Source organism: Aythya fuligula, chromosome 5 (assembly GCF_009819795.1).
Source record: "Aythya fuligula isolate bAytFul2 chromosome 5, bAytFul2.pri, whole genome shotgun sequence".
Taxonomy (NCBI): Eukaryota; Metazoa; Chordata; class Aves; order Anseriformes; family Anatidae; genus Aythya; species Aythya fuligula.
This window is the reverse complement of record NC_045563.1, coordinates 53262465-53274864: the sequence shown is the minus strand read 5'-3', so window position 1 is coordinate 53274864 and position 12400 is coordinate 53262465. Positions and strand designations below refer to the sequence as shown.

Sequence of the window (12400 nt, the reverse complement as noted above, 5' to 3'; positions counted from 1 at the left end):
CATGCACAGCATTAGCACTGAGCTGAACTGCAATCCACAGAAGGCTCTAAAATAGTTGCAGCAAAAGAAAAGAAAACTGTCTCAGCAGAGACTTTATTCAGATTCTTACCCAAAGGGTTACAGTGCCAACAGAGGGGTAGCAGGGAGTGGTCTTAGTTCCATCTGTCACCAACACTATGCTATGATTACAGGCAGGGATTCCCTGTACAGTAAAGGAAGCCAATGCTCATAAAAATGATCTCCCTCTTTATGCTGGGTGATGATAGAGCAGTAAGCAGATTCCCCGTTTGTTACCACTCCTCTAGAAGTGCTGCATAATGCAACCTACTCGGGGTCTTGGGGACAGCTCTGGAATCTGTCTGCTCTAAGTATTTCTGCCAGCCTCTCCTTCTGGAACAGGGACACAGGAACGTTTAAACGGGGACATCCCTGGAGGACAGACAGTGCACATCTCTCTGTGACTGACAATGGCAGCAACCCACAATCTCCCGGGCAGTTAAAACGAGCAGTCTGTGCCAAGGAGGATGTCGTCCATATGCTATAGGATTTGTTATTGGTGGATGGGTTCCAGGCTAAAAAAGCCACTTGCTGCAGTTTGGGCCTCAAACACAAGCAGCTTATCATCAAGGGATCACAGTAATAGCATTTAGTCCATCTGAAATCTAAGATGCATCAGTTCAACTTGAATAGTGCTATGTAAAAGGACAGGCCCACAGCTAGAAAGCCTGTACTCCCTCTGCACGGGTGTAGAGGATGGGCGCTTTACTGGATGTTGTGAGCTCCTAATTATTGGGACTGGTGCGGAGGGTGGCTGGGTGCCTCTGAGCTGCACAGCACAACACCACTGCTGCCTTTTCTACCACTGGGCCTGTTTTTCCCCCTTTAGGCCAGTACAAACTGCAGGTTAGTGAGCAGCACTTTGATGCCGCTTGTGACCGTGACCACAGAGGTGGCTGGATTGAGTTTAAAAGTATTTGCATCGCCCTTTTTATAGCGGTCTCGAAAAACATAGATGCTGCCATTGCAGCTGGCAATCTTCCAGAGGGAGGGTACTGAGCTCCAGGCGTCTGGCAGGCACAGCCGGGTGAAGCTATCCAGCAGGGGATTATAGCACAGCAGCGAATCCCCCTCAGCTACGATGAACACCACATCCTTGTGCACGGCAGCGTGCATGCGCCCTGCGAAAGGCAGTACGTATGGCTTCACGTGGCATTTCTCCGTGTTGGTATCGTAGCACTGAATAAGCCGAGAGGGCTTGGTGAAGAAGTCCAGGTCATTTTCCTCCCCGCCCAGCAGGTAAATGACACCGTTAAGGTTTACACCTGCAGCCCCTGAGACAGCCACTTCCAGCTGGCTGGTCTCTGTCCAGACATTGTCTCGTACTCTGTAATATATCACAGCGTTAGAGAGAGTGTCCTGCAGAGTCTTCCCCCCAAGGGAATATATTGCATCCTTGCTTGGTACAGAGACGAGTGTGTGTTGGAGCCTGTCACGGGGCAGGGGCGCGCACCACTCCCAGTCTATGGTGGCGTTGTTGCATTTCCACATGCGTCGTGGAATAGAGCCCCCGACAACATACAGGTCGCTGCCATGCTTGCAGGCTGCGGTGATCTGGTGACACAGGCTGTTCTGGCCACTCACGCTGATGGAGTCATCATCAGCACAGTGCAGAGAGACAGCGAGTGAATGTGTACGTGATGACTCCTTTCCGATCAGGTAGATGTGAACATTTTCCCCAATCACCTAAGAGAAAGGAGGAGCTTGTCAACCTTACCACAGTTAGGTCTGTTCACACTAATGTCAGCGATGCCCAAGACCGATTTTTTTCAGCATTTCAGGACCCACCTGTGAGCGTGAGGCATGCACTCTGCTTCCCAAACCTTGCTACCCTAGAGCATTCAGAGCCTTTTCAAGACACCAGTCATATCTGACAGCAAAGCAGCAACAGACTTCATTGGAATCCGAGTGACTGCAGTTTAGTTAAGGGTTGGCCACCTCACTGAGAGAGTACTTACTATGAGGGGAATGCCAAAGTAAGATTTCCGAATGGTCTCTCAGATAACAGTATCTGGTGAAATGCATTATTTGCGGCATTGCCCTAATCACTAACAAAAACAACCTCAGGCTAAAATTAAAAAAGCTGTCAGTGGGGTTGCTATTTATAACAGTGAGAGTATCCCTCATGCAAACCTTGTGAATTTCAATGGTGTTTGTGTTTTGCGGCTTTCAAGTTGCACCTGCAAACAGAATATACCCTGCCTTGGGAAGCGCAACACCAGCAAATGCTACACCAGCCTGGAACAGAAGGTCTTTTTATACCTTCAGACTTGATCGCAGTGTCTCTGAAAAGCCTGCTCGCTCCTCCTTGTTGAAGTTGATCCAGGTTTCTATGGCAGCCGTCGGATTCTGAGAACACGGAACACCATCTGCGGTTTGGGGACAGAAATAAATTTATGGTATCTAGACACAGGTGCGTGTACCTAAGAAAATCCTTTCCTGCAACTCCCTCACCCCCTCCTGCCACAAACCATACCCTGTAGAGGAGGAAAAAAAGATACAAAGGTTTATAGATTTTGGCAGGCATGATCAGCACTGCCAGCCAGGCATCTACATGCAATTCGCTTGGTTAAATATCAGAAGACAGAGCTGTCAGATTTCAAGCATTTTGGATGACTTTCAACAAAGGAAGCTGTCTCAAAGAGAAAGAGGGCAGGGAAGAGCCCTTACATGCTTTGAGATGATAAAAAAAATAGTAACGTAATTAAGCATTTAGGTAGAAAGATTCTCTTATTTGAAAATGAAAATTTCAGCAGTTGCATTTCTTGGCTCATTGGCTAGTCCTAGAAACTCATCTAGCAAAGGTCATCCGCAGAAATTGTTCTTCTCTGAGCGCTGTCAGACAGCTGACCCTCAAGACTGAACATCTGTGTTGCTGCTTTCCTGTCAACATTTGGAAATCCCCTGTGAGCTACTACAGCTTTCTTTAGTAGTGTGACAGTAGGAAACACTTATGTTTAACAGACTGCATCAGATTTCGATTTGTTTCCAGGCATAACTGGAAGTTTTAGCTACGCCATAAACTATTGCAGCAGCAGCACATTACCTAGAAGATTTTAAGTGCTTCCTTCTAGTTTGAAAGTCAGCTAGTTGCCCTAACACCAGCAATTACGCCTGTATTCATTAAGAGGCTTCCCTTTAAAAAGGTTCTCCAATTTCGTCGTCCAACAAACCCTGAATTCGGTGATGCTGAAGGCATCTGACAAATTCTGACCCTTTTCTCCATACTGGAAGGAAGGAGGAAAGGGGGGTGGGAGGGGCAGGGAGAGAAAGCAGGTTATTTTGAATCTGTTCAATAGTAAAATTGATTTCCATAAGCTGTTTATCAGATGTAGTGGTTAAATGGAAAAACTTTGATTTTGAAATGGGTCCCAGGGCGCAACAGAAGGCAAGCTTAATAAATTACCATCTTCATGAAGTTTATTTTAATCCTTGCTACTAATAGCTTCCTCTATTTAATTGTCCATTAACTAGACAAAGCAGCAGCACTTCCAAAAGATTTTCCCTACCAGCAGTAGGAGTGTATTTCAGCTCTTAATCCATTAATCCATTTTCATGGACCAAGTTTCGCCATAAATATTGAGTAACATGATTCTATATACGGAAATAGGTGATGCATAGAAAAAAAATTCTTAAGCAATTATTTTAATTAAGGACCACAAATACTGAAGGCCAAAGTCCTGAAACTATGATTATACATGGTATCACAATGAGGAAGAGTTAAAGCTATAAGAGGTCAGTCACCCATTATTTAATCATTTTGGGGTATTAGTGAAGTCACAACTTTGTTTAAAATTTTAGCTACGTATAGCTTTGATTGCGAATTTCTTTAGTTGCAAAACAAATACTGCAAATGAGTATCTGTAAAGACTCCCATAGGCATAACCTCAACTTTAGAGGATACTTTAGGTCTTATGGGGAAATTTGCCAGTGTTCCAAGGAAGACGGTTACAGCAGGTTTATCACTATAACAGCATATAAACCACTGACACACAAACTATAGCAATTTACTTGTTCACAGAATTATTTTTAATTAAAGCAAGAAAGGGGGAGTCTCTCCAGTCTCGAGTCCAGCACATTGGACTGTATGAGCTTCTCCTACGCTCTTGCTTCCTGTACCAATGATACAGAAACGTGCAAAAATAGAGTAGTGACTGGAGCATCACGAAGAGGTTTTATAGTGCTGACTGTATGTAAGGGCAGCAGGGAACCTTTAAGCAGTGGTGTCAGACAAAGCAAGCTGTTAATATGTTGACACATCCTTCACAACACTAAGTCATTGCATCCATTACCATGGAAGACTATTAGCTTTACATTAAGAGTAATTACTGTATTACCCAAGATGTTACACTGCCTCTATTTCAGTCAGCTGACTGCCTAGCCTAAATAATCCTAACAATTATGTAAAATTGTTAATAACACTAACATAGTCTAGAAAGGTAGCCTGTGCTCAAGACTTCTTACAGATGTCGAGTCATTGCATTACAATGTTAAATGATTAAGAATTACAACAGAAGAAAAAGATGTTCTTAAGGTGTTCATTTTGGAAATGCTTCGTTGTTTACTTTTAATGCAAACAAAAATTGTTAGAAGTTATTAAATTACATTTAAAAAAATGTAATATTTCCAATCTGTTAGCTCAGGAACTGCTGGGAATTACCAGCATCCTCTATCTCCATTTTCTGTACCATAGATCCTGACAGGTCTATAGCATGTCCACTAACAATTTATGGTGTTGTGGTGTTTTGTTTTTTCTAATTCAGTTATCCAGACTATTTTGCCTTGCTTAGCTAAGCTTCTGAATAGGCAGTGACTGTGAAAGCTTGTATCTTTCCATCTGTTTTGATCAATCCCTGCTAGACTCTCAGGCTGAAAGTCTCTTCCCAGATCCACAGCATGGCTACTCTCAAAAACTCCTTACCTGTAAGGATATCTGTCAGTAGGCGGAGAGGTAGGTGTAGGAACTCCTCCGTGTCTTGCAACTGAGATAAATGTGACTTCGCACAGTGTTTGGCAGCTGTGTAGAGCTCCATGTCGCTGTGTTGATCTGCCAGCCACATGACCTGCAGACAGTTCCTGACCTGCACCGTACGAGCCAGAAAACGGGAGCATTCCTCAAAAAGGGCAGTCAGCTGGTACATGTCTGCCACTTCATAGGTTTCCTGCAACTCTTCTGCCCTCAGCTTTACAGTCCCATGGTAAATATAGTCCACAAGGAGCTGAAAGACACTCTCGCTGACATCCTGCAGCTCAATCACTCGGTTGTGGGCCTCCTTTAGGTTGGAAGTGAACATGGAACGAAAAAAGCAGCTCTGAGCTGAGAGGACCAAACGGTGCAGCTGGAATTCTTTGCCTTCCACTGATATCGTAACATCAGCAAAGAGCTCATCCTCCAGGCAGAGCTTCATAATTCCCTGGGCCACACGGCCCGAGTGGGAGCGGTCAGTAAAGGTGTAGTTCACAAAGTAGTTCTCTTCTGCAGAGGAGCCTCCGGTCTCTTCTGACGAGTCCATGGTGCTGCACAGATCAGACCTCCAGCAATCTGTAAAACCACAGCGATTATAAGGCTTTCTCCCCCCACCAACACGATTACGCAGTGCTTCAGGATACAGGGAAAAATCAAGCATACTGGTAAGAGGCCAGCATATTTCAGACAATATAAATAGCACAGCCAGAAACTTCTGCTTGAGTTTCAGAACCTCAAACAACTGAAACAAATTAGAAGTTGGCATGATTAAGATTATAATGTATACAAAACTTCCAGTACAGTGAGCATCGCATCCCAGCAGAATTGCAAGATTTGCATATCTTTTCGCAACTCATTTCACTGACACAAAGAAATGCAGCAACAGTTATTCAAGTGGAAAGGCCAGCAACCCCCCTAGGAAACTGGCAGTGCCAAGAGAAAGTGACAGCACCTTAGTTGGGCTAGATAAAAGAAAAAAGAGTTAGAATATCATACTACAACAAGCACAGGCAGCAGCTTGTGTCATTAGTAGGGGTTAGTTAGCATCCAGAAGTGAAGCGATGAATTTTTGCAGTGCTACCAAGTCAGGTGGGTTTGTTTTTACCCAAAAGCCCGCCGGACATAACTGCCAGCTCTTCAACCAAACCAAATGAGGTAACTCGTGGTCATGCTCAGCCTGCTAACGTGCCAGACATCTTCAGCATGCGAAATAACATGCGAGATGCTGTTAGCCAGCGTTTCCCCACAGTGGGGAGGATAACTCAGTTTGCTGCATTTCTTAGTAGGTAACAGAGGTTACGTGCAATGCTCTGAGCAGTTTCTGGGTCAAAAAAGCTTCTGCTGTAGGAAGAACTTTCTGCTAACATGGCTCAGCAGCACTGAAAGCAAAGAGATGCCCCTTTGCATTCCCTCTAAACCTGTTTCTACGCCTAGTAGAAATAGCTTCTAAATAGCTCCTTGATTATCCACCCTGGTGACTAGGACCCAAAATTATTTATTCCTGAACGCGATTTCCAGCGGAGCGCTCACCTACAGCCAAGGCTTTTCTCCAAGAGGCCTCCCGTTACCCTTCCACCCTTCATTTTCCCAAACCTGCCTTTTCCGACAACAGCTCTGTGGGGCTCAGGGGAGCTCCCATTCCCTCCCTGGCAGCACCTCCCACACGCAGTGCCGCGATTACCCCCCCACACAGCCCAGCTCCCGCTATGAACCCCCCTCATCTCCCATCCGGAGGCCTCCCCGCGGCCTCCCCGCCGCCCCCTCCCCAGCTCGGCACCCACCTGCGGCGCCTCCCTTCATGCCGCCGCCCCGAGGCCGCCTCCTCCTCCTCCTCCTCCTCCTCCCGCCGCCGCCCCGGGGTGCCCCAGCGGCTCCCCCGCGCCCCTCACCCTGCGCCAGGCGCCGCCGACCGACCCGGAAGCGCCCGGGGAGCGGCCGCAGCGGGGCGGGGAGAGCAGGGAGGAGGAGGAGGAGAAAAAGGAGGAGGAGGAGGAGGAGGCGCCTTCCTCTTCCGGGCCGTGCCCTTGCCCGCCCGTGCTGTGGGGATGTTGGCGGCGGCGTTGCGGGGCCTGGCGCGGCGCTGCCCTCCGCGGGGCGCAGCGGCCCCGGGGGTGGTGGGGCAGGCGCGGGCGGCGGGGGGCTCCGCCGCGGAGACTCGGCGTAAGTGGGCGGGCGGGGGGCGCTGAGCGCCGGCAGGGGGCGAGGGGTCGCCCCCCGGCGAAAACTCGGTTGTGTTGTTGGTGAAGTAGCGGGGCCGTTCTGTTGCGTTGTCGGCGGGTGGGCTCGGTTACCCGGCCGCGGCAGCCCCTCGCTTCCATCTTGTTTCCCTCCCCGCCGTGCCGCTGGAGCATGCCGAAACTGGGATATCTGGGTTGGGAAGGCCTTTTGGGGTCACCCAGTCGTTAGGTGACCTGCTGGGTCCCGCTCCAAACCATGCCCCCGAGCACCACCACGTCCACATCTCGCTTAATACCTCCAAGGACAGGGGCTCCACCTCGCTGGGTGCCCTGTCCCAGTGCCTGCCCACCCTTTCTGTGGAGAAATTCTTCCCGAAATACAATCTAAACCTCCCCTGGGGCACCTTGAGGCCATTTCCGTGTCCTATCAGTTGTCACCTGCTCTCCACAAGCTCCTTTCAGGTATTTGTGGAGATGACAAGCTCTCCCCTCTGCCTCCTGTTCTCCAGGTGTAGCAATAGGCCAGTCTCTGTGACGTGCCGTTTGTTCCTCTGTGCATGTATGGTTTGTTTAGCTTTGGATTTACCAGAAAAAAAAAAGCTTTTTGGGTTAGTTGAATCCTCCTGTCTTCTGCAGAAGTTACCGAGAGACAGTTAGAGTGATGAAAAGGATTTTTAAGCACGGGATGGGAGTTACTGCTTTTCCTGTTGCTCTCTTTAGCTACCGTCAGACCAAAAAATGAAGTAGAACAGAAGCAGCTCTGTGCATTTGGGGAGTACGTGGCGGAGATCCTGCCCAAGTATGTCCAGCAAGCACAGGTAAGTGCTGTTTAAGAAATTGTTCATGCTGGGAGCTGACTACAGCCCATAAACTCACTACTTCTTATTAGATGTTGTTATGAGGATGAAAGATTGTCAGAATTACGTGAAAATTAGGGCTGTTATTGAGCCCTGTTCTCTGATGTCATCACGTCTGCTGTACCATACGCTTTCTTTGTATACGTGTTTTGCTGGATTCAGTGTAACGTTGAGACCTGTTAGTGTCAGTGCTAGTTCCCCTTCTGTTGTTTTCATCAGGTGACCTGTTTCAACGAGCTGGAGCTTCTGATCCATCCAGATGGGATTATTCCAGTTCTGACCTTCCTTCGGGATCACACCAATGCCCAGTTCAAATCCTTGGCTGACTTGACTGCTGTTGATGTCCCTTCTCGGCAGTACCGCTTTGAGGTAAGAACCGCTCACAGCTGCCGGACTTGGAGAGCTCCACACCTGCTGATGGCTGTGGATGCTGTTGCAGCTCTGACTGCATTTTTTTGCTTTCTGACAGTCGGAAAAAAACCTACTCTGAAGTGCTGGGTTTGTTTAACCTGTTGATCCTGGGAGCAGTAGCAGAACTAATACTACATGGGTTCCTAGCTTTCCTTTTGTGTTCTGCTGAAAGTCTTTCTTCCCCCCTCCCCTTGGAGGGAGGTGGTTGTTTGTTTTGTTTGTTTATTTATTTATTATTCTTTTTGTTTGTTTCTTTTGCTTTGATTTTATTAAAGTGTCTAGAGACTTTTTTTCTGGCCAAGTAGGAACTGGTGCTCTTCCTTCTTCTACCTAGGTCTGTTAGCTGCTGTGGACACAAACAGTCATGTTTTTCTTAAAATTCCACCAATTTTCTCCTTAACAATTCTCCTCTTCTTCTAAAAAAGAAAAATCTTCAGTACTTTTAAAAGCATCTTCTGAAAATCAGGACCTATTTGAAGGACATTAGATGCTCATTGTATTGTCTTCTCACCTACTACTAGAAAGCCTTGTTCATAGTATTATTGCAAAGACCTTGTTGTAGTTTAGCCTAGGAAAATCTTAGAAGAAAATACGTGGAGTTCACAGGTTGCAGGAGGCTGACTGTGGTTTAGGCAACTTTATTGATGAAGAGATGTCCTTCTTTCCTTGTCCAATTTGGGCAGATCATCTTTCAGACGTGAGAAGTGAACTGGTTTTGTTCCCAGCAAGTTAGAAAGATTATGAAAAGTAGCTGATACATTTTCCCCTTTTGGTTTATCTTGTGGTATCAAATCACTTACCAACAGAGTCACTGGATGCTGGGGGTAATTAATAGTCATTTTCTTTAAGACAATCATCATGCGTCTTCATCCCATAAGTATTCTCCTTTTTTAAGATTTAGTCTTAATCTTTATTTCAGCTCCTCATCAGTGATGTTTTCTATGTCCCACATCCTTTTTGTTACTCTTGAATGAAGAAAAACTATCAGAGCCTCAGTTAGGTGATTTTTCATGCCCAGCTCTTAGGTGCTGCATGTGACTTTGCTGAGAAGGAATATTTGAAATAGGCTTCATACATCTTTTCTCAGCCAGTACTGTACTGTGAAGAGATCTCCATAAAGTCCATGCATGGCCAATGCCTCCTTTTATCCTACTGCAGATTGTTTACAATCTCCTGTCTCTGCGGTTCAACAGTCGGATCCGTGTGAAGACATACACTGATGAGCTGACACCTATCGATTCAGCAGTGTCTGTGCACAAGGCAGCAAACTGGTATGAAAGGGAGGTGAGTGCCATTTTATTTGGGAGCAGAGTCTCTGTTGGGTGGGGCTGCATTTTCCTAAAAAAATGTCATTATCTAAGGCCCTGAGAAGGGGGGAGGTGTTTCACTGGCTGTCTTTTCCAAATAGGAGAAAAACACTGTTTAATTTGCTTTTAAATTTATTCCTGCATGGAATACTGGCACTGCACAAAGCTGGACATGGAACTGAAATTCTGTGGATATAATACTCAAAGGGGACTTTTTTCAAAGTAAGAGGACCCTTACCTCTAGCAGGGTGTTTTCAAACGAACAAACAAAGAAAACTCCTTTGTTTTCTTGGTTGGAGTGGCCTTTCCATATGAGGTGGGGAAGCATGGAGGTGCTGGAAAGCTTAAGATGGAAATTGACTATCTAATTCAATTTATTTGGCTCCCTTTCATTTAGGTTTGGGACATGTATGGTGTCTTCTTTGCCAACCACCCTGACCTAAGGCGAATCCTCACAGACTATGGGTTTGAAGGCCATCCTTTCCGGAAGGACTTCCCACTCTCTGGTTATGTGGAGGTAGGAGATGCACTTGTGTCTAAAGTGATCAAATCTCTTTTATACTGTTTTCTGAGTTTCAGTACAGAGATGTGAATGCTTTGTAGTCCTTTATCTAAAAGGGGTCTAAAGACATTTCACTTGTGTGTATATTCCAGTGCATATGCATCTCCAGCATTTCAAGTCATCACAAAGTATTATCTATATAAGGCAGCCTAAGGCCAGCACACTGAGCAAATTTCATGAGACGTATGCCAAAGGCAGAGAAAGTGCTTCTGCTTTTTTGTTTTTTCATCTTAAATGTTAAACTTTCCACTGCAAAACTGGAGATTTCCATTGGAATGAATGACTGGAGACTGATCTTTATACAGTTGGAATTTTACTTTTGTGGAGTTCTTGTAGGCCCAGATAACCAAAACTCTATTTGAACTGACTTGTCATTATCAAATGTTTACCTCTGTGTGGTAAACCACATGTGAAATGAGTGTATTTGGTATCTGCCTAGTTTCAAATGACTGCCTTGCAGAAGCATTCATATTTGGTGTAGTTGTAAGACTGAGCTGAATCTCAGGAGAAGATAAAGAAGTTCTGTAGGCAACAGAGGGTTTTAAGAAAATAGAAATTGTGGAATCCTGTAAGCGAGGACTAGGCAACAGGTTTGGAGATTGGAACTGACACAACGAGGGTAAATCAAGCCTATCTGGTACTCAGCTACCCTTCACCTATGTTCTGAATGTTATGCTAGGAAGCAAAACGGAAACCAAACAAGCTGTTCTAATAGGCATTTATAAATATACACGAGTAGTCCCCAGCTCTGCCAGGTGGATGGACCACCTTATCGCAGTGACTCAGGAGAACTTCTGTTATTCTGTTATTCTCAGGAGAAATCTGTTATTCCGAGTAGACTTCATGTGGACTGTAGGCTGGGCACTCCTAATTCAGGTTGGTTAGCCAGGACATGTGGGGTGCATGATAGCAAAGAGGAGGAGTTTTTGGAGAGTACAGAGGTCTTGGTGGCATCTGGAGGGCTCTTGTTCAAGAATGAGGAGCACTGAAGCTGTGGCAGAGACCTGAGCCCTATCCATGGCATAAGAACTGGGGTTACTCATACTTGAGGGCGATTTGGGTCATTACTGTGTACATCCACTAATGGAGGGAGCATGAGGGCTGTATGAAAATGACCAGCCTGTGTCCTTTGCACTGTTCTAGGTGCGGTATGATGATGAAGTGAAACGGGTAGTGGCAGGAACCTGTGGAGCTATCTCAGGAATTTCGCAAGTTTGATCTGAATAGTCCTTGGGAGACATTTCCTGCCTATCGTGCAGCTCCAGAACCCTTGAAAATAGAAGCAGGAGCCAAGAAAGAAGACGCAAAATAACATCAGAATGGAGCAGGTGCACAGCACTATCCTTTCTGTTCTAACATAGTATTTATGATAATAAAAATTGATGTGAGATTCATGTCTGTCATGGTCACATGAGTAATGTTATTTTTGAACTAGATAAAAAGCACAGGATGAGGGATATTAATTTACAGTCCTGATAGTCCAACTGGCAGGTGTTTATCTGCTGTCTTGAACTGTAAGACACTGGATTTGTCTTTTTGGCTTGTAAATTGAATGGAGTCCAGGCATTCCCTATGGCTGAGAAGGTGTAGATACACGGCTTCTGCTAGCTGCCCCTGTAGACATAAGTCATAGCCTGAGCACTCACTCGTGCAGACTCCAGGAGACATCTGAAACAGCTGTGTGGCGTAAGTAATGGGAGAACAGTATCTCAGCTCCAAGATGGGAAGATCATCATAATGTAGCATAACACACGTAGCTTTTGTAAATGGTTCTCAAACAGCTGTTAGTAGAACCAACACAAGAAGTACCTGGATCCACACCAAATACGATTGTGGAAATGTCTGCATTGTTTCTTTGGGAGTTAGGTCTGGCTGTTCTGCTGGCAGAAGGGGTTGCAGGTAACCTCTTACATGCTACTTCGTGCCAGCTTTTTCTTCACGATTTAGCAGTCTTCAGTTTCTCCAACTTCTTCAGACTGCTTTTTCCTGCAGTCAAAAATCTCCTTTCCTCTCCCCTCCCTCGTGCCATAGACGAGAGTCCGTGCCTTTTTGTCACTATTCCA

The 12400-nt window shown here is 45.9% G+C and overlaps 2 protein-coding genes across 3 annotated transcripts; one reads left to right on the top strand and one right to left on the bottom strand.

Annotated features, from left to right (window-relative positions):
- Nucleotides 1-51: 51 nt before the first annotated feature.
- On the bottom strand, nt 52-6927 carry KBTBD4 (kelch repeat and BTB domain containing 4). Of its 2 annotated transcripts, none has more exons than XM_032188122.1 (4): nt 6913-6927; nt 4979-5599; nt 2320-2426; nt 52-1743 (listed from the first exon to the last, which is right to left on the bottom strand). In XM_032188122.1, exons 2-4 carry the CDS (start codon nt 5568-5570, stop codon nt 883-885), a joined length of 1560 nt encoding a protein of 519 aa, XP_032044013.1. In that variant the 5' UTR covers nt 5571-5599; nt 6913-6927; the 3' UTR covers nt 52-882. The 2 variants fall into 2 exon arrangements, with proteins under 2 accessions (XP_032044013.1, XP_032044012.1); XM_032188121.1 differs by lacking the exon at nt 6913-6927 and adding an exon at nt 6805-6836.
- An 83-nt stretch (nt 6928-7010) lies between these two features.
- On the top strand, nt 7011-11731 carry NDUFS3 (NADH:ubiquinone oxidoreductase core subunit S3). The gene is given in 7 exon segments (XM_032189294.1): nt 7011-7183; nt 7921-8018; nt 8277-8426; nt 9627-9752; nt 10173-10292; nt 11481-11516; nt 11518-11731. Coding segments are annotated over 7 exon segments (777 nt in total). The 5' UTR covers nt 7011-7068; the 3' UTR covers nt 11650-11731.
- The last annotated feature ends 669 nt before the right edge of the window (nt 11732-12400 follow it).